General features: G+C 51.9%; 1 protein-coding gene across 3 annotated transcripts; it reads right to left on the minus strand.

The window, feature by feature from the left end:
- Positions 1-65: 65 nt before the first annotated feature.
- On the minus strand, positions 66-19,875 carry TCOF1 (treacle ribosome biogenesis factor 1). 3 transcript variants are annotated; one of them, XM_066559909.1, is made up of 18 exons: positions 19,765-19,875; positions 19,177-19,232; positions 16,497-16,639; positions 15,658-15,764; positions 15,033-15,381; positions 14,119-14,204; positions 13,448-13,660; positions 12,592-12,861; positions 8,545-8,719; positions 8,256-8,398; positions 6,262-6,429; positions 5,625-5,856; positions 5,310-5,401; positions 4,396-4,624; positions 2,779-3,378; positions 1,598-1,695; positions 1,061-1,097; positions 66-602 (listed from the first exon to the last, which is right to left on the minus strand). In XM_066559909.1, the coding sequence occupies exons 1-17, from the start codon at positions 19,873-19,875 to the stop codon at positions 1,065-1,067; spliced, it is 3,105 nt and encodes a 1,034-aa protein (XP_066416006.1). In that variant the 3' UTR covers positions 66-602; positions 1,061-1,064. The 3 variants fall into 3 exon arrangements, with proteins under 3 accessions (XP_066416006.1, XP_066416007.1, XP_066416005.1); XM_066559910.1 differs by having other exon boundaries at positions 66-1,097; positions 5,310-5,398; XM_066559908.1 differs by having other exon boundaries at positions 66-1,097.
- Positions 19,876-21,549: the final 1,674 nt, after the last annotated feature.

The following is a 21,549-nucleotide window of genomic DNA, read 5'->3' on the forward strand; positions in this document are numbered from 1 at the left end:
TCCCACCCATAACACCCTCCAGAGCCAGCCAGCCTTGGCCTCCCCTGAAAGCAGCTGAAGAAAACTCTGTTTGTTGTTTTTTATTTTGTATTTCATAAAAAAACAACACAAAAACCAACTCTGCCTTGGCTGAGAACAGCTGCTGGACACAACTGTTCAGTGCAACTCCAGGGACATGATAATCACCACTGTCAGTGTTAGAATAAAAAGGAAACCCGAGAGCTTTCTTTGTAGTAGCAAAAGGACTGACACCACAAGTCACAGGAGGAGGGGAAAAAAAGGTAAAAGTTTTCCTCAAAAATATAGCTCTGTGGTAAGAGAAGGGATGGCTGGGTGTCAACAAGGGGAAAAGCAGTTTATGCTCTGCTCTGGTCAAACTGCCTCCTCCACTTCCATTCCATTTGGAGGGACTATAAACACTTCTCTGAGCCTCAGCAGGGCAGGAGGAGGCAGAAAGTTACACAACTGTTCTAAAAGTCACAGTTAAAAGAAATTATAAATTACTATTTTAAAAAAAAAGTTGGAATTCTCCAGGTGAGCTTCCTTTTCCTCTCTTCTGTTTGATCTTCACCCATAAATCTTTAATCACAGGAATGCGGTACCTTTGGGGAGAGGAGTTAAAAGTTAGGGATGGGGAGGAGGAGAGCAGCCTTACAGCTGAGCAGAGCGTGGGCAAAGGCATCTGGTCCACTTGCAGGTGGCTACAACATCACCATCTAATCCCATCACTTTTCCAAGCTCCCTGGAACAGGGGGTCAGCAGGGACAGACAGACACTGCCAGAGGCCACTCATCTCTGCTGGTGACAGAGGTCAGCAACACCCAGGCTGGACATCTCAGCAGCTACAGAGTTGAGGTCAGACACATCCAGAGCAGCCAGCACATGGCTGCACGACATTCCTCACACTGCTCCACTCCCTGGCCCTCTGATCCAAGGCCAGGCTGGCTCAGGGAGCTCTCAGAGGGCTCTTTTTGTCTTCCCAAATCTGGCCCAGGAGTTCTGAATGTGGCCAAGGTTACGCCGCTCAGGGTGCCAATGGCCGTCCCCACAGGCCATGTACCTTCTCACAATCCTTCAGGATCAGCTCCTTTCTTCTTCTAAAATGGAAAGGGGAGAAGATACATCAGCATCATTTGCACCACAGACATGAAGGACCCAGCAAAGCCAGAGAGGCTTCACGGACATGTCCCTGTAGAGGTGGCAGCCACCACAAGGAACATCCTGTAGTCTCCCTCTGTCACCCCTCAAGCCCTTGGGATGGGATGCACAAGTCTACCAAGGCCTCAGGAACTCCAGCTTCTGCTGAGAATGAGATGAGCAGACAGCTGGAGAGCAGCACTTGCTCCTCAGACAGGACTAATAAGTCCTTTGCCACCAAAAGGGTCCCTGGGTTTGAGCATTCCAGGGAGAGGAATCTCCTAGGGCAGCAATACAGGAACAAGCCCTTTGAGTCACTCTAACCCCAGCCAAAGGTCAGGGTGCCTCCAGACTGGCCACAGTGAACTGTAGGCTTCCCTGCACTGCCAGCAAGGCCAGGACATGGCTCTGTTCCTTCTCCTGCTGGGGGGAGCACCACAGCCCAGGGTGTGACACATACCTTCTTCTTCTTCTTGTGAACCTCAGCAGAGCCATCTGCCACAGGCACCCCTTCCAAAGATGCTTTTTTGCTCTTCTTTTCCTTTCCAGCCTTCTTTTCTAGGAGTGGGAAAGAAAAGCCAGCTAAGAGAGGGACTCTGGCATTGTCAGCCTCTGAGAAGGGGCACAGACTGGTAGGAGCATTTCCAGTTAAGATTTCAATCACATCCAGACCTGAGCAAGATTTCCAGATCAGGAATTGGGGGAAGGCAGAGCCCTACCCACAGGCAGCTGCACCCAGGGATGTTTCCCTAATACCCCTGAGCCAGAGCAGCTTGATCCCACCATCTGTGCACACACATGGGTGGAATTACACAGAATTTCCTTCTTTCCCCCTCCTGCTGCCCACCTGCTCCAAGGAACTGCTTCAGGGCTGGAGTAGATGGGCACATGGCAGAAATGAGAGCCAGGGGAGCTGCTGACACAGGATGGACACGAGGTTCAGCTCAGCACAACTGCTCAACAGGCTCCACTCACCCCTGTTAAACAGCTCACACAGGGGCCAATAGACAAGTCTGTCTCCTCCAAAAATAAGGGCTGTGTTTCAGCAGAACAGAAATACCATCAGACGTGGCTCAGCCAATTCACATCCCCTCTCCCTATTTCTTTTTCTTTCTTTTTTTTTCTTTTCTTTCTACCAGATCCAGCACAGAACCAGCTCTGATTTGCAAATACAGGCTGCACTGTAAAGAAAAAAATGGCCTTTGGATTAGGGCAGAGAGAAAGCCACTACAGAACAAGCTGTAGAAGGGGCAGAAGTGACAGGATAAGAGGAAATAGCCTCAAGTTGCACCAGGGCAAGTTTAAGTTGAATATTAGGAAAAAATTCTTCACTAAAAGGGTTGTTAAAACACTGGAACAGGCTGTCCAGGGCAGCAGTGTGGTCACTAACCTTGGAGGCATTTAAAAGATGTGTGGAAATGGTATGTGGGGACATGGTTTGGGGATGGGCCTGGGTTAACGGTTGGACTTGATGATCTTGAGAGACCTTTTTCAAGCCACATGACTGATTCCACGAGGAAAGCAGCCAAGCAGGAAGCCAGTGGGACAGTGGGTGCTATTTGCAAGGCCCTGTACCAGAGGCTGAAAGTACATCAGCTGCAAGAACCTATTGCAAACTAGGCCCCAAGTGTAGATGCTTACTTTTAGCTGATTTTTTCTTTTCCTTGCTGCCTGCCACCTTCTCCAGGTCACCATCTGCTTTCTTCTTTTTCTTTTTGGGTACTTCTTCATCAGCCTGCCCTTTCCGTTTCTTCTCCTTGGGCTGCCCCACAGCCCCATCCTCTCCCGTCAGCTTCCGCTTCTGAGACGTTTTCTGCTTCTTGTTCTCTTTGTCTTTGCTCTTGGATGTTTTCACAGACTTGTCTGCTGTGGAGGATGGTTTCTTTTTCTCCTTTTCTTTTTTCTCCTTTTTCTCCTTTTCTTTTTTCTCCTTTTTCTCCTTTTTCTTCTTCTTCTTCACTTGCGAGCCCTCTGCTGTCTGCACTGCAGGGACTTCAGCAGCAGTGGTGACCTCAGTTTCACTCCCTGAGCTTGGCTGCTGTGGCTGTGGGACGGAGGGCAGGGCATGTGATGATGCTGGGGTCACTTGCACCCCTGTTGTCCCAACATTGTTCTCTTTCATGGCCAGGGTTTTCTTCAGTGAGGAAGCTTTGAGGCTGGCATGACCTGGCTCTGCTTTTCCTGCCACCTTCTCTTTGTTGGAGGCTTCTGTAGCTTCCTGCCCCGAAGGGGGGTTGTTTTCTGCAGAAACAGACAAAAACAGGGAAACTCAGCGAGCATTCATGACACAGACTAGTCACAGGAGGATAGAAATATGCATTTGAAGAGGAGCATCCGGTTCTTCTCCCAAAAAAAAAGCTAAACTTGTTGGCATCTGTAGCGGAGTCAGAGAAAGATGCCTCAGCCTGAAGTGGGTGACAACAGCCACAAGAGCTTTGGCTGTTTGACCAGATGGGTGAGCATAGATGGAGCAGTCCTTCCCCAGGACACCATCCCCAGTGAGCTGGGGACTTCCCAAGGTGGTGGGGGTCTCCACCTTCCCTCCTGCAATCACCACCAGTGGCCAAGCCCAGAGCCCCTGGAACCTCTTGAGCCCCTATATAAATAGTTCTGACTTCCTCAACAGCCCTTTGCACAATTTCATGATGTGCCCAAGGGACCAACAGACCCATCTGAACTTCTGGAGTGGGCCAGAGTTCATCTGAAGGTGCCAGGGTCACACCAGAGCAGAAGCAGCTTTCAGCTCCAAGTTTTACAATTTGCCAACAAACCAAGGAAAGGGTGGGACATTCTGTTTCTCCACAAGTCTTCTCACTTGCTTCCCCTCCTCTGCTCTCCAGACGTGCAGGAGAGCCCACACAGCCCAAGGGGAGGTTTGAATACCAGCACTGTGCAGCAGATGTTCTTCAGGCAGTGTCTGAGCCCTCCACAGAAGCCAGCAATGCAGCGTGCACTGGCTCCAGGGAGAGCCCTACCTGCTCCTGTTCATTAATGTGGTTAAAGCACATCTTGGAAGAGGCAAAGGCACTGAGCCTTGGAGGCAGCCAGCACAAGCAGGCTGCTGAGGGTGAAGGCTGTGCTGTGGCCAGGGAAGCCAGCAGACGGCAGCAGAGCTCCATCCTGGGGTTCCACGGCAGAGACACACTGGGAACAGGGCCCACCCTCCCCAGTGCCACCCTCCCTGGTGCCACCCCCCTGTGCCAGCACAGCTTTGCTCCAGGGCCAAGCAAATTCCCAACCTTGCCAAAGGAGACCCACCTGCTTTGTGGTTTGCAGCCACCTGGTTGTCATCTGTGTCAGAATCACTGCTGTCACTGCTTGAGCTGTTGGCCATGGCTGCTTTCAGGGAGCCCTTGGTGAGGGAGTTTGCAGCACTCACAGCTGCCTTCCCTGGCCCCACCTCACCCCCAGGCTGGGGGAGAACCGTCTTTGGTGCATGGGGTGTTACTGGGGTCTTGGAGAGGACTGGGTAGCCTGTGAGGAGGGACTGAAACAGCACAGACACACTGAGGAGTCACAGCAGGGCAGCCTCCCACACACCAGACATGCAGCTCTGTCTCTGCTGCTATTATCCTCATGCTTCAAGTGAAGGGCCCACCTATGGCCACCTGTGGAGCCAGCTCTGAGAGCCCAGGGCTACCAGGAGAGGGGCCAGCACTGACAGACACCAGCTGAGCCAGAGGTTCTCCTTTGTTCTCACCCAGCAAGGCAGGCAGGCTGGGGGAGGCTCCTGGCCATCACCCACGCACACTTAATGCACTGCAGATGTGCTGCACGCCCTGCACGTTACTGACAAAGGCAATTTCATGGCTTGGACATGGCTTAAGTTACAAACTAAAGTGGGGGAAAAAAATCCCTGCTGCTATTGGCACTGTGCACCAGTTCTGGTTTAACCCTTGCAAGGCACCATATCCTGCTGTCTCTTCTCCCAAGGAAGGCACCATGAACCCTGGACCCAAGGCCTGGCTGCCTGGGGAAGCATTCCAGGTTCAAAAGCTTCTCACTCTCTCTGCCAAAAGGTCTTGCTCACACCACTGCACTGGGGAACCCCCACCAATCTGCTGGCAAACCCACCCAGCACCCCCTCTGCTATGGATGAGAATTGAGGCTCTCAGTCCTATTTGGGAGCCAGCTGCAAGACCAGAGAGGATCCAGCCTGCTCAATACCATACCTGTGATGCTGCATCCTCCTCCTCCTCCTCACTGGACTCTGAGGAGGAGCTGTGGGCTGGCTGGGTCCCTCCTGGTTTCTGTAGGGAGCCTGCTGGAAGAGCAGAGTTCCTCCTGTTAAACCACTGCTGCCTGGGGCTGAGCTCACCTTCCCAGCACAGGCACTGCCACCAAAAGCCCTTCTGCCTCCAAAAAAAGGGGAGTGCTCTGCCAGGCTAGAGAGGAGGAATGCCTCTCCAACCACTGCCAACCTGCCATGGGGTAACAAAAGGCTGTCCCCATCCCAGCAGCACCGAGAGCATCTTCTGAAAACTGACCAGGTCTGGAAGGCTCCTTGGGTGCCTCCTCCTCGTCAGTGTCGGAGGAAATGCTGCTGTCTGAGGTGTCCTCTGCATGAGTGGGTGGCACAGCCTGGCTTGGGTGGGTGTCCTGTCCTGGCTGCAGGACTGGCTGCCTTGCCTTGGCAGTGGAACTTCCTGGGATGGCAGTGCTGGCAGGAGCAGCTTTTCCCACTGGAACCGTTTGCTTTTGGCTAGAAGCAGCAGGGACCTAGGGAGAGGGAGATGAAATAGATCTGGAAGGAGGAATAAGTAACTGCCCACATCCATGAACTACAAGCAGCAGCCCAGAGTACATGGGCTTGAAACACCTTGGCCCTTCTTCAGCTGTACTGCTCCAGTTTGTGTCACAGTCAGCCCAAGCCAAGTAGACAGCTGCTATCACAAAAGGAAACAAGCAGCCAGCCAGCTGGGAGCCAGGAACAGCAAAGGTACCAGGGCTGCCCTCTGCTCCTCTGCCTCATCTCACAGCAGGATCATTGTGGTCAGGATAGGGCAGCCCCTCTCTCCTGGCTTCATGAACACTTCCCTCAGCTGGGGATGTGGCACCAGCCCCAGGCAGACCCATCTCCCTCTCCCCAGGAAAGCTCCCCACCTTGGTCTCCTCCATCATTACCTTTCCTGGCAGCATGTTGTGCTCATCAGTGTTTGAGCTCTCAGACACTCTGCTCACTGCAGAGACAGCAGGGGTTTTTGTCTTCTTCCCTGAAGGCAGGCTGGCATTTGCCTTTGCAGCCATCATGCTCGAAACTGCAGTTACTTTGACATTCTGCTGGGACAGACTCTAAAAGAGATGAAAAAGAAATTCAGGACAGAGCAAACTTGGAGGGAAAAGATACAGAGGCATACACCAATCCAGCACCAACTCCAAAGCCTTTCCATCATTTTCAGCACAGCACCAAGACCTTTTGTTTTTTAATTCTCTCCTTTACAAACCAGTTCTGCCTCCCATGAGCCTCTGAGCAAGGCCTCTGGCACAGCCAGGAGCAGAAATGAGGGTCAGCACCCCAAAAGTGCCAAAAGCATTAGCTCAGTGCCCCAAAGGCACCTACCCTGAGGGCAGGCAGGGGAAATGTGCTGTGCTTGCAGGCTGTGAATCCCTACCCACTGCAGCACCCGCAAGTCTGCAGCTGTAAACCTTTGCAGAGCGGGCACTTGGACTCCCTGACGTCTTTTACACTCTGAAAATCACACAGCAAGAGTTAATTGGCAACAAAGATGAACAAAGACACCAACCACAGGGAAAATCTGCCTCCAGGTCCACAAGCCAAAAGACAGATTAGGGGTCAAATTAACAAGAGCAATTTTGTTGCCTCACATTTAAAACCTCCCATCAAACTTACCATAAGAGGGGTTAAAAATAGAAAGGCCAGGGGCATGGAAACCAGGCACTGAGGACAGGACCATGACACAAATGCCAGCAGAAGAGGGAGAAGGAGCCACAGGGGAGCACTCAGCCTCCTGGTTTGTGTTACTGACGAGGCTGTGTGAGCAGCTCTCCCCCTGCAGATGTGTGACAAGCTGGGCCTTTGAGGGCTGACATTTCCCCCACACATCGTCTGCCTTGGGAAGGAGCAGGCCCCGCTCGCCGTGCAGCCCAACGCGAGCTCTCGGCCCTCTCACACAAAGCTCAAGTTACAGCAACTGCATGATTGTAGAAAATCTCAGTAATATAAACATGCTGTACTCAAGGAGAGCTCAGGATGGCTGCCTGCCCATCAGCTGGAGGGAGACAGCCTTTCCACCAGCTACAGCCTCAGGCCAACATGGGGAAGGGTTTCCTGAGTGCTCATAATGTCCCCCTCCCAGCAAAGGCATGTGTGGGATATGAAGTGTGCTTGGCCACCAAACCCTGGGCTCAGAACACCAGCCAGGCCACCATCATGTGGAACAGCAGCCATGTTCCTCAGTCAGTGGGTTTTTTAATGTGGTTTCTTGGGCTCAAACTGCAGCACAAGTGCAGACACCCCCAGGACAGCTTCACACCAAGGCAGCTCTGACCCCAAGGAGCTCAGCCACAGCTTTGCAGGACTGGCATGGGGACACAAAGAGACTCCAGTGGGACAGCTGGGATCAGCTCCAAGACACTCAGGGGTGCTCTCAGCACAGATATGGGGTCACCTTCCCTTCTCTCCAGCTAAAAGGCAGCAGGACTGCTGTGCTACCCTCAGGGCAGATCCTGCCATCCTCCCAAGGCTTGTGGAAAAGAAAAGCAAAGAACTTCAGAGGTCTGTGAGGAACCAGGCAATGGGTTGCCTTGGAGCTACTACACAGGTCATGGAAAAACTCTTCCTGTAAGGATTTGGCTGCTTTTCCAGCCTAAATTCCTGGAGTAGAGCAGAGGGGACAGAGTCCCAGGGAAAGCCTGGGCTTGTGTGTCTACTCACGTTCCTGTCAGAGCACACACTCTCCACTGCTCTCACACACTGCAGGATTGCTGTGGCTGAGATGTGCACCCAGAGCTGGGGTCAGCCAGACCCAAGGACACGGCCAAGGAAACCTAATGCAGCCAAGGGGAGGCTGCTCTGCACTGCTCACCATGTGCACAACCACCACCTCCCAACTCCTGAAACCTCCTGAGAGTGCAGCACTACAGCCCAAGCTCCTCACCTGGGAAGGAGGGACTATTTCATCCTCTGAATCTGACTCCTCACTAGAATCCTCACTGCTGTCCACAGCTGGAGGGGCTGTGGCTGGTGCTGAAGTTGGTACCTTTTTCACGTTTGTTGGTTGGGGCACAGCATTGTTTTTCACTGCAGGAAAAGTGTAAGAGATGGTCACTGTGAGAATGAGTTGCTCTCTGGGGCTATCAAGAGCAGGAGCTGCTCCATGTGCAGGGGAGAGTATGAAACCCATAAAGATACAGGTGAGGGATCCTGGCTACTACCAGGCAACTTACCAGCTGGTGAAGGCTGTCCCTGGGCTGCAGGAGACTCCTCTTCACTGTCAGACGAGTCACTGCTCCCACTTTCTGAAACCTGGCTTTTCAAGGTGCTGACCGCTGCTTTTTCAGGCTGCCCAGCTTTAGCAGCCTGGCTCAGGTTGGGAATAGGCCTGGGCTGGTCTGATAACCTCTTAACAAAAAAGAAAACACAGGCCCAGAAATGCAGTATTAGTACAGGTGTTGTTTAGGAGTTTAAATGCAGTTTCAGCTCAGGTTGGGTTTTGTTTTACCCTAACAGAGCTGTTACTAACATTCTCACCATCCTTGGTGTGTTATGAGTGAAAGGGCTTTGGCCACTGCCTGGGCTGAGCTGCTGTAGATAGATCCCTCTGAATTTAGCAATTTCCTTCCAACAGAAAGCCCAAGCACATTTTACATGAGCACACAGGCTAATAGTACATGTAAGCTTCTAAAAGCAATTCTTTCTTGAGACAGAGACACTGGCTGAGGACAGGAGAAGCACTGCAACCCCAAGACTCCCACTCCAAGGAAGCCATTTCAGCACAACCTAGCCACAGTTCAGGAAATCAGTAGGTGTTGGGAAGCCTTGGGCCATCACACTTGCAAGATTCAGAGACAGCACTGGAGCAGCTACAGCCCAGAGCTGCTGGAGAGCTCAGTGTAGACACAGGGCTGACACAAGGGTTGGGAACACAGGGCAGGCAGAGACAGAGTGCAACTCAACTTGGAAGCTGATTTGTCAACAGGTCTAAGAATTTAGAAATCTCCAGACAACAAAACACCTCTGACACTCACTTGGGCTGTGTCTTTCTGCAGCACCTGTCAACACTCAGATGTTCCAGGAAAGACCACAAGCCACTTTTCCTGTTGTGTCAGCACCAGGAAGCCACAGTCACCTGTGCCCCACATACACAACTGCCAGGTGAGACTCTCTCTCTTCCTGACTCCTCTCCAAGGGCTGCAGATCCCCCTCCTGCACACTGAAGGTCAGTGGTGGCAGAGCAGAAGAAGTGCTTGTGGAATGTTCTGGGAATGTCCCCTCCTGCAGAAATTCCCCAGGCTGGCAGTGCTCGGCACCCGCTCATTCACTCCACTCATGGCTCATCTCTGGGCTGCTCTGCCAAGGAGTACACAGTGTTTGCCAGGGCAGGGAGGCCCTGTGCACCCTGCATGTGATGCCAGCCTGCTTTGGTGCTCCATGAGAGATTCCTGCTCAGCTGCACCATCCCTGCTATGCTGCTAATGCAGTGATACCCCCACAGCCCACAGCAGAGAGCACCAGGGTAGCCTTTTGGGAGGACCAATCCTACTGAGCTTCCTGGCACAGCCCTGCCATGGGCTGCCATTGGGGAACTGTTTATCATCTCCAAGCCAAACACTAAACAGACAACAGCATCTGCATGTTTATCCCATTACAGAACAGCTCTCTGAACGAGCCAAGCACATTTTGAATCTGCTTTAGAGAAACAGAAACCTCCACAAGTGCTTGAGAAGGGGGGACCGCAAACCTCACTTCTCTGTTTTGTTTTGATACCAGTGAGTCACAATCTCCAGGAGAGAGGCCAGCTTTGCAATGCTGAAGAGACACAAGTACTTGAAGCAGTCAAAAGAATTCACACACACTGCTCTGAACGTGCTAACTCCTCTCTGCTGTTCTAAACACTGCTGTGCAAGGGAAGAGCTTCCCAAGATTAGAGCCCACAGTTTTAAGTGCTTCATAGCAATGGTCTGGCCTCTCCCTCTATGTGGATGCACAGCATAGGGCTGCTCCATTTTCTAACTTAGCAATGGAGTGGGAAAGAGCTGCCACGCAGGGGCATCATCACACACAGAAAGAACATAACAGAAACCACCATAAGGTTTACACAGCCTCAGAACTTCCTGGGAGGCAGCCAAGGTCCATCCATCCACATCAAATGGATGACAGTCTCAGGTGGGATCTGGCCAACAGCACAGCCAAGTTACATCCAGGGAGCAGGTAAACCAGGCAGAGAGCTCCTGACAGCTTGAGAGTCACAGGTACTGAAGTAACTCAGAGAGGAGGAAAATAACTCAAGAGGAAATCATTTTTCCTGCTCCCTCTCCAGCCCCCAAAGCAGGAGCTGCCTGTGGCTCAGTGAGTGTGATGACTCAGCTCCCGCACAACCCATCTGCCACTCGCTGGGTCCATTTGCATCCTGCAGCGCTGCATGACAAGAGGAGGAACAACACTGAGCCACGTGTGCCCAGCACGTTGTAAAATCACACTCCAGCACTGCCTGTGTGAGCACTGCCTGTACCAGCACTGGGAGCAGCACCTCAGCTGTGCCACAGCCCAGCCAAGGGGCAACTGCCACCTGCACAGGAGGGGGAACAGCGTTCAAGGAGGAAAAGAGACCCTCTGTCTCTTGGGAGACTTGGCCTCTCCCCACGCAGCCTGCAGTCCAAGATTAAAAGTTGCTGGCACAACTTCTGTCAGCACAACCCACGCGGGTTTTCCTGGGATGCTCAAGGAAGACACGGGTTCCCAACACATGGATGCACGTGTACCTCACACCCACTCCTTGTAAACAGAAGCCAAAGCCTGTCTATAGAGGGCTCAAGTGCCACCTTTGGCTCAAAACACTCAGTAAAGAAGCAGAGCAAAATTAGCAGTTCCAAAAGAAAAGCAGCTCACAGCATCTTTAAGATCAGACTGTCCCCCATCACTACCCTGTCCCCCCAAAATATGCACACACCTTGTCAACTTCTTTGACTAAATATTCCTGAGTCTTCAGGGGTAAACATACCAATTAAGCAGTTCAATTTAGGCATGATGTTCATTTTAATTGTGCTAATCCACCCCCACAGGGAAAGATGAAGCAGCTTCCAACGCTCTGTATCTGTTTGGATCTTGCACAGAAGCCAGAGGAAGTTGCAGGATACAGTAAGTCAGTGGTTAGCATATGCCCAAGTAGCAGATGGTGAGGAATGAGCTAAGAAGAGTTTGACTGGGAGGACAGGACCGTGGACACAGCTAAGCCCAATGGTTTATCTTCAGGCTTCACTCGTGGTCCCTGCCTGTAGGCTACTAACAAGGGAAGGAACAGCCTGTATAGCAAAAATAGAGCTCCCTCCATGACAAGCTCTTCCTTGCTCACTCTGGCTGTGGAGGGGTACATGTCAGTTTGCAAGAGGGAAGATGCTGAAGTGGTTAAATCAGCAGGTAAAACTTGCTGTTGAAAGCTTCACAGAACCAACACCGGAGGACACAAACCTACCCCAGCACATAAATCCTGCTAAAATGGACAATTCTCTATGGTTTTACAGTGGGACCTCATAGCACAGCTATTAAATAGCTGCTCCTGTCACCTAGAGCTGAATCTTCACATATAATCAATCATGCAGGAAGAGAGCAGCACAGAGCCAACTGTGAGAGAAACATCCCCCTCCACCCACCTTAGCAGACCAAGGCTATGAAGACAAAAATGCAGAGCCTTGCTGGCTCCTGCCTGTCAATAGTCAAAGGACGTGTTGACAAAGAGCCTCCCTGCAAGGACACGTGAGGCTCTACCCCCAGCTTCCCTTCCTCCCTTGCAGACAGTAAGGCTGCATCTCCTGAAGACTGCTTTCAGGGCACTTTCTGAAGGCCCCTGCAGCTCAGACTTGAGGCAGAAGGTCTCAGTACAATGTGCCTAGGGATGCTCTCAGGAAGGGATTTGCATCCCTTTGAATTTAGCCACCTGAGTCCATTGTGAGCTCCCAGTCCTTCTCCTTTGGTTTGAGAACTCTGAACAAACCCCACAGGAGAGCCAAGACCAAGATACTTGTGACCCTGCACACAAGGGCCTCCAGAGGGGCACGAGTGAATAGCTGGCATCAAACCATTTGCCTCCCACCTCCTCTGGTACACCTGTGTGAGAAGAGTGAGGCTGTACTTGCCACCAGCTAGAAAGATCTTCTTCTCTGGGGGAGTGAGAAACAAGGTACTCCTGGTGTTTCAAGATCAGTGACAGCATTTAAGGGATAAACCCTTGTCTTGTATACTCCATGCCTTGGCACTGGGCTGAATGCAGCACCTACCTTCTGGCTGATGGGCACAGGGAGGTCCTCCTCTTCAGTGGCTGATGAGGCAGAGCTCTCCACTGGCTTTTTACTTTCAGCAGGCTTCGTGGGAGCAGCAGTCTTTCCCAGTGAGGTTTTAACCTGTTTGGGCACTGTTGGTTTTGGTGCTGCCTTCCCTTGGGACACTGGAAGTGTTTTTGCTGGAGTTGCTTTGACAGACAGTGATGCTGCTGCTGTAGGTTTCACTGGGGATAGGATGGCCTGGGAGGATTTTGGAGGTGGCTTTGTCTGGACAAGACATGAACAGAGTGAAATAAGGCAAATCCCACAGCAGTATAATTCATTTGCTCAGATAATCAAGGGAAGAAATTTCAGAGCCCCCCCAGAAAGGCAAACCCTGAAGGAAGATTAGTGACTGGCAGAACACAAGGAATTCTTTCATCTGGCTTTCTTCATCAGTCTACTGCTACTACCAGTCCCCCCCAGTGAGGTACAAGGCAGCACTTTGCAATCTCCACAGTAGGGAAGCTGAGCTGCACTAGTTTGACAAATTAGACACTATTTATTGCAATTTATACCTGAGAAGCAAATTCCACCATGCTAATTTGCCTCTTCAGGTGGGAAAAGAATCACTGGGTTTTTCTTTATTTTAAAGGTACTGATGGGTTTTTCTAAGAAAGGCACAATGGGTTGATTAAAGCTCAGAGCAAAGACACGGAGGTGCCTTTTAACAACTCATGCCTCCTTCCTCCCACCCCCAACATGACTTTGCTACACACTACATGTATTTACAAAATTTTCTTTTCACTGCAGCTCCTAGCCCCGAGAGGCATGCAAGGAGAGGGAGGATCTCAGAGACAGGCACTTGGGTTACCAATGGACGTTCATCTTCACTGTCTGAGGAGCTGCTGCTCTCTGCTGTGTCACTGGGCTGTGCAGCCCTGGGAGCTGCTGTTGATGTTGGTTTGGCCTGGCTTGCTGCCAGGGCTGTTTGTTTCACTGCATTCTTCTTCAGGGACACTGAAGCAGCAGGTGCACTTTTCACAGGTGCTGCATTAGACCGCACTGTTTTCACAGCTGGCTTGGCCTGGGAACAGGAGGAACAAAAGGGAACAGGAGAATCAGGTAACACCTTGGAAGAAAATAGTTGAAAGCTCTAACTGCATGGAATCTGTTTTAAAGCCAGCTACATTGCTAATTTTGACCAGGACAGGCTTTTCCAGACCCATGAGCCGTGGCTTATCTGAAGCAAGTCACTTTCTCCATGGACTGCCTGACTATATCCATTAAATCGCATACTAATCACCTCCTACAGATCCAAGGATCTCCCTCAGCCTCAGGCACTAGAAAAAACTGGAATAGAATGGTTGATGTTGGCAGGGTTTAGTGAGGCTCTCAGCCACACGGTATATGCTCTGGTCTTGGGGATCTCAAACACCCAAGGTAAGGGATGCTGTCAGAATACAGCACTGCAGCATTTCCTCTCTTCTTCAAAAGAAGGGAAGTGATTTCCTAGGGACAAAGAATCCGTGCTGGAGAGGTTACCTGGATGGCTGGAATTACCAGCTCCTCCTCAGAGGATGTGTCCTCACTTGATTCCTCACTGCTGCTCTCAGCCCCAGCTGCCGGCTCTGAAACACAACGAGGAGATGTCACAGCTGCTGCCTGCTCTGGGCCCCCAGAGTGTGATGCTAATGTGGCTTTTGAAGTCAGGGAAGCAAAACAAGCCACAGAGAGGGCTAAGGGGATTTGCAGGGAAGGGGACCTAGCCTTGCTGAAAACATCAATAGGCTGCTGGGAACAGCTTCTCCAGACAAACGCTGACCCACAAACACCTCTCCTTGAGTGCAGGCAGAGATGGGAAATGCTGCCTGGCCACCCTCTGACCCTATGGGGTGCTGCCCAGCCACACACAGCTCCCTGCAGGGGCACCCAGCCTGGCTGGGCCTCCTCTGGATAAGAGCCAAGAGGAGGATCATTTCCAGAACTTTAATGATCTATTTCTCACCCTCCTCCTCCAACACACACAGACACACTTCAAAGCATTTAAAGATTTCCCTGAAGATTTCAAACCCCAAAACGAATCACTTTGCAATTGGGAATAAAGAGAAAACACTGGAGGGCCTTTCCATAAAGCTGAAAGTATCAGCAGCATTAGTACTGCACCTCCTCCGGACATGCTACACTGTTAGCCCCAACCCCTGGGTACGTGCTGGGTGCTGCCAGACATCTTAGCACAGGATCTGCTGCTTGAAATGGGAGCAAGCACGCTGCGCTCATCCCACGGAGCTCCAGAGCTGGCTGCTTTGCAATGTTCTAGCAGCCTCCCCAAGGAACAAGCATCACTCTCAGCTTTCCAGCAAAGGAGCTGAAAGGAACAAGCTGAAGGCACGTCTCTGATCCAATCTGCAGCAGAGCTGGAGCTCACACACATCTACACCACCCTGCAGGCTCCTTACCCGCTTTGGGGGCTGGGGCCTTTGCAGTCGGTGTCTCCTCTTCCTCCTCGCTCTCGGATGAGGAGCCGCTGCTGCTGCTGGAACTTTCTGGTGCTTTGGTTGATACTGGTGCTTTGCTTTGTCCTATTTTGGCCACAGCTGCTGTGGCATGTCCAGGCTTCCCAGGACCAGGCAGTTTCTGGGCCTTGGCTGGGGATGGAGCTGCAGCTGGGGCATTGGGCTGCTGCTTGTTGGAGAGCACAGTTCTGTCAGCAGCAGAGAGTGCCTCTGCTCTGCCTGCTGGGGCAGCAGCCTTGGGAGGAGAATGCAGGCAGTTGGCAGCTTTGCCACCCACCACAGCTGCTGTCACCTATGGGAAATAAAGGAACTTAGAAGGCTAAACACAGATGGAGAGCTAAACTGGAGACAATGTACCTGCAACAGTAATGTGGCAGCAAGGTAAGCCATAGAGTTCTTCAGGGCAGTGTTTGGGGGACAGATATCTAAGAAAAGGCTTATGGCAGCAGAGGAGGGTCATTTAAACATGATTTCCACCCCAGGACACAATTCTACACATGCTGAGGAGCATGGGACAGGCCTGGCCTCAGAGTACCACCAGCCTTGACAGCCTTGAGCGTTGCCTTACCGTCACTGCACCTTTCCCAGCCAGATCCTCCTCTTCTGATGAGGACTCATCTTCCTCACTGCTTTCTATATTGACTACTGAGTTCGTGGCCAGAGGAAGGCTGGCTGCTGCAAAGGAGAGAGCCACAGAGCAGCTGCGTCAGTGTGTTTCTCACACCAACACGGTCTCTGGTTTGCAGGAGGGCCCCAGCAGCAGGGCAGGGTCCCATCTGCACACCTGACCCAAGACCACCACCACTGCTGTCCCAAGACAGGCAAGGACTTTGCTCCTCCACCCCATCCCTCTCCCAGCCACCAAGACAGGGAATCTGTCAAGATCTGCACTTTTCTAAAGGCTGGTATACAGCAGATCAGACTGATCTGCCAAAATGTATCAGACACAAGTTTTTGTTAGACTCTGCAAGCCAACACCTCCCACATCAGCTGCACACAAGATCTATCCCCACTTCAGACAGAGGCACTGGCCTTTCGGACTAATAATCAAGACCTTTCCTGACCCATGAAACAGACCTGCCTTTGCTGGCCCAACACACACCTGGGACCAACTAGGAGGTGCTCCATAGTGGGCAGAAAGAGGTTCCCAAAGCTTCATCACCCAGCACAACACCCATCCCTCCCCAATGAATCATAACAGGTTTTTTTCCTAGCCTCAGCAGACATCTGTGCTCCTCAGAAACTCCACATGAGAAGGGGATGCTAAATTAGTTGTCCTATTTTTCTATGAGCACAAATAAATAGCCATCACTTTACAAGCATTTTCTCCAGCCAAGCAAGCTGGGCTGTTCCTACACAAGTCTCCAGTCCTACCCTGTCAGCTCCAGGGGGATGAAAGGCTCCTACCATTTGCAGCTTTTGCCTTCTCTTTCTCATCCTCTTCTTTCTCTGAGCTCTCAGAGCTGCTCACGGGATCAGGAACTCTGATCTTTTCTGGGATTGCTGCCTCCTCATCACTCACATTTCTTCTCTTGGAATTTGGTGGAGTTCTGAGGGAAGACAATAGGTGTCAAAATGGGGAAAAAATATCTTGAACAAATTAGAATATAATTATTCATTTACTCTCAGATCAGGCTCCAGCCTAAGAATAGGCAGTGTAATTTCTCTACAGAGGAATTCCTAAGGGGGGTGGGAAATACAGTAAACTTTCAAGAGCAACATATTCCTGCAACATTCAGGTAAATACAGAACCTAGATGATTTTTCTGTGCCCTAGGCAGACTCCTTCTTACTTTAGCAGAGAAATAAAAACATACAGAGTCAGGCTGGTGCTCGATAGAAGGCATCCTACAGAACAAATTCTTTCTCCAAGGGCTACAGCCTCAGAGTAAGTGTAGCCTCAGGGTTAGGGCAGATAACCCCAAAATACCAGGTCCTGGCATTCCACAGGGCCAGGAGAAGCCAATCTAAAGGGTACAAAAGCCATTTGAACTTGGGCTCCCAAGTCAAAAGGAAAGTCAGGTTGCAGAGAAGTTTAAGAAAGGAAGTGGCTGGACCTACAGAAGATGTGTTAGTAAAAGAGGAGGAAAAGGACACATAAGTATTAAACACTTAAGCTGCTCAATTGGGTTCAAACATTAAGCTGGAGAAAGATTTCTCCAGGCTCTAAATCCTAACTGTACCAGGAGAGATGATGTGGCTAAAGTTACCCATGTTTTCATTTGAGAATTAAAGATAACACATTTGCTTTATTACAAGGGTAATACTGGGAACATGCTGGTGTGAGTCACACAGGCAATGCTTCTAAGCCCTGGGACACACAGTTATCAGAAGCAAATATCCTCACTTCTGGGCCAGTTTAGCCCATTTTATTTGTTCATCTGTTTTAAAAACAGGATTAGTTTAACAATCTGATGAGTAAAGGCTGTGCTTGGTGTCAGAGTGTTCTGGCAGCACAGCTGTAACAGCAAGTTTTGTGCAAGCAGGCTAAGCCAAAGGCACGTTTGCCCTTAGAAAGTCCTGTAACTACTCCAATAATCTTTTAATAAAGCAACAAGGCAGCTCTCATCCTGCAACACCATTCTGATCCAGTGGCAGCTGACAGCACAGCACAGAGTGATGTGAGAATTTGTTGTGAGTGACCAGGAACTCAGGGATACCCTGTGAGGGGAAGAAATGGTGTCTGCTAGCACTGTCCCTGTGGCATTCTGGAATATCTGAGGCCTGCAGGGCTCAGGCTGCTCCTAGGGCTGGGCTGGTCCAGCTTTCCCCAGCTCCCAGGCACCCTTCCACCCCCTCTCTGCATCCTCCAAGTGTAAATGCAGCTCTGGAGGGAGGTCACTTGTGGAACTGGAAATCTCAGCTTCAGGCTCAGTCTGGAAGAGTTTCTGGAGAACAGCACCCGGGGTGGCCTTGGTGAGAAGGGCAAGAGCCACAGGGTAAGGAAGGACATTTTTGGGCTAAAAGCCCATGAAGCAACAGGATGTGATAAAGACAGCTCACACACAGGAGCACTCCAGGATAGATACTGGCCAACACATCCCTCATTTTCACTCCCAACCAGGCAGACCAGGAATAACAGACAGATGTCTTTGTGGGGCAGGATTAGGACAGAAGGGTGATGCTGAAGACGAATCAAACCTGATGCAAATGCCCTGTTGCCCCTTAAGTTTAAAAGCAAGAGTGTCTGGGAGGGTTTGCTGCAGCAAGCAGGATAACCAGCACGAGGGAAGGTCACCATCAGCACCCAGGAGAGCAACAAACTGTGAGAGGGCAGAACTGCAAACCCATTTCTATGCTGCTACATCCTCATCTACATCCAGCCTTTCTCCTGCTCAGTTATGGAGGACCAGAGCAAGGCACGAGGCACTGAGCAGAAAACACCTTTGAAAAAAACTCTTCCCCAGGCTGCTGACACAGCCATGCTAAGAAGATCTTCAGTCCAGAGCTTGTAACCCCACAGATTCCCAGATAACCCAGCACTGAAGCTGCCACAGCAGCAACATGCAACCAAGGCACAGGGTGGGTGCAAACATCACAGATGGGAAGGCTCCCTCCTGCAGACCTTCAAAGGGGGGTAAGGGTGCAGGAAGGCGTTTGGAACGTGTAAGGACTTGAAAGGACAGGCTGAAACCAAGAGATTTCCTCTGAGTCACAGCATCTGTGATCTATGCCAAGGTTTAAGTCCATGTAAGAGCTCTGGCATTTCAGCACCTGCTCAACTCCTCTGTTCTCGGGTCAATAATCCTGCAAAGCACGTGGCTTTAAAAAGAAAGTGAAACAGAACTGGAACAGATTTCTTACAGTAAAGCATGACTCTGAGCTCCACAACACTGCAGCATCAACCAGCACAAACAGCATCAGCTGCTCAAAAATAAAATAACAACTTATCTCCAAGCATAATCCTAAATATGTGAAACGAATTGCTGTGAAACCAAAGGTTAGGAGAGAATTCTACCGAGGACAGTTATCACCAGAAATCCTCTGACAACGTGGAATTCCAACAAATAGAAATCACTCATGCTATGCAGCCTAGACGTCAGCACAGTCTGCCATCTATTTGATACTCATTCCCTCCTGTGACTTACTTTTCCCAGTGGGTAAAGATGTCCTCGAGAGAGGTCGAGAGGGAAGGGAGCAATTTCTGTGAAAGCAGAGCGAACACCAGTCAAGCACGGCCCAATCCCAGTTTCGGGATGTGCCCACCAGACAGAACAGTGACCGCGGGGCCCATGCAAACCTCCCCCGAAAACGGGACCGCGCTCCCGGCACACACCTCCCGGTGAATCCCTCCCACTCCCCGCCCCGCGGCACCCAGGGCCGCGTGTTTCCCCAGAGACCTCTCCTGGAGCCGCACGTGTTCGGGGAGCAGCAGTCCCCCGCTACCGGAGCCTCTACCGGGCGGGCTGCCAGCGTTCTCCCCAGCCGGTTCGGGGCCGGCCCGGCCCGCGGGCACCGGGAGCGCCCGCTGGGTGCCGGGACACCACGTGGGTCCAGCACGGACCTGCGGACCGCCGTGGAACCGAGGGCCCGCGGCGCGGCCGGCACCCACGTGGCGCTGCCGGTGGTCGGTGGGGGCGCGAACCGGGACCGGGCCGTGCGGCCCCGCCGAGGCCCGCGCTCCGAGACCGCGTCCCCGCTGCCTCTCCCGCGGCCCGGGCCCGGCCGCCCGTTACCTGCCCGCTCTGCGCCTGCAGCTCCCGGGCGGCCCGCGCGAAGCCGCCGCGGAGCAGGTGCTGGTGGATGAGGGCGAGCAGCTCCCGCCCGCCGCCGCCGTCGGCGGCCATGGCGCGGCCCGCGTGCCGCGCCGGAGAGACGCCACTTCCGCTTCCGCCGCGCGGCCCCGTGGGAAACGTAGTGCCGGGAGTGGCCGGGGGGGCACCGGTGGGGAGCGGTCTGTCACCTCACGGGGGGTCGGCCCGGGGGAAAGAAGGAGGAGATCACCCCATGGGGTCTCCCATGACGCCCCGGTGGGAGATGGGGAGAACGGAAGGGCGGAGGGGGTTCACCCCATGAGGTTCCCTCACACCCCTGGTCTGGGGACGGCGCCAAAGAAGAGCGGGGTCCCCTCACGGTGTGCCCGCATCGCTCTGGCGGGGCATGCTGAGCAGGGAAAGGGCGGCCAGCCCACGGCGGCCCCTCCACCGCCCTGAGGGAGATGGAGAGCAGGGAAAGCGGGGTCTCACCCCATGGCCAGAGCCGGACCCCTCGCAGCCCTGGGCGGGAGATGGGGGCGAGCAGAGAGCGGCGGGGGAAGGACGAGCCTCCCACCAGCGGGGCTGCCTCAGCAACACCTTATGTAATTCTATATATTTCAGAGCAGTTTTCCCTATGTAAATATATATATTTCAGAGCAGTTTCCCTAAGATTCATCCAAAATGCTCTGAAGGCGAATTCGCAGAGCTGATTTAGTGCTGAGAGGAATAGCGGATTTGTCTTTACAAACAAGCTGTGGGTCTGCTGGTAGGTAAAACTAGCGCTGGAAGATGAAAGAAACAATGGGAAGGATTCCACTGGTTGGTGAATGGAAAAAGAGATTTGCTTTTACAAATAAACTTCAGGTTTGCTGATAAACGAAATTAGACCTTGAGAGATGAAAGAAACAATGGGGAAGAAAAACCCCTAAATTCCTTAAGAATTAAAAATTAAGAGGGAGGGTTATACATTAGAGGGAAATCTTTGGGAAATCTTTAGTATCAGGTGTATCAGGGAGTCTGTACCTCTCAAGTATCTCAGCCAATGGGGAAAGAGAGAAGGGAAATGTGTCTGGGAAATTAGGATAAAAAGGGAGGCTGCATCCTCCAAAAATTGAGAGATCCCAGGGGAATGCCCCATGGCCTTTCCCTTTATTTGAATAAAGCCGAAAGGACTCCTCTGTCTCCTTTTTGGACATAAACCCCTTGGTGTTTGTGGATTAATTTTCCTAACAGTGCTGAGTGGACTTTGAGCTGCTTGGAAGAACCACGCTGGCGTTTGTGGGGCTTAAATAAGCAAAGGGGCAGGGGGAAGAAGCTGCTCCTGATGCAGAGCAGCTGCTGGAGAGGGGCCTGTGAGGGAGGGGCTGCCCCACCAGCACCCCTCACCCCGTGCTGATACTTTCCAGGAAAAATCTGGCTCCCATCACTTTGGCAGGGGTTTATTTTTGGAAGGTTTAATAATGTCCGTGGTGCGCCTGTCGCTCATTTGAAACACAGACCCTGCATTTGTATTCATAGGCAGGATTAAATATAAAACTGGCCTGGCTCCAGCTGGCTCCTGCACCAAACATCTTTGACACCAGCACGGTCCAAGGCTGTAAAGGCACGGTCCAGGTGGCAGTTTTACAGCTCCTGTAAATGAATCTCAGACCTGGACAGCCCTTTCTGGGGCTGACCTCCCCCTGCTCCAGTGGTCACTGCAGCCTGGTGTGAGTGTGGCCTCAGCACACACCGTGATGGGGTGGCTGGACCACGAGTTGTCCC

The sequence above is a fragment of the Molothrus aeneus genome, chromosome 15 (genome assembly GCF_037042795.1).
Source record: "Molothrus aeneus isolate 106 chromosome 15, BPBGC_Maene_1.0, whole genome shotgun sequence".
Taxonomy (NCBI): Eukaryota; Metazoa; Chordata; class Aves; order Passeriformes; family Icteridae; genus Molothrus; species Molothrus aeneus.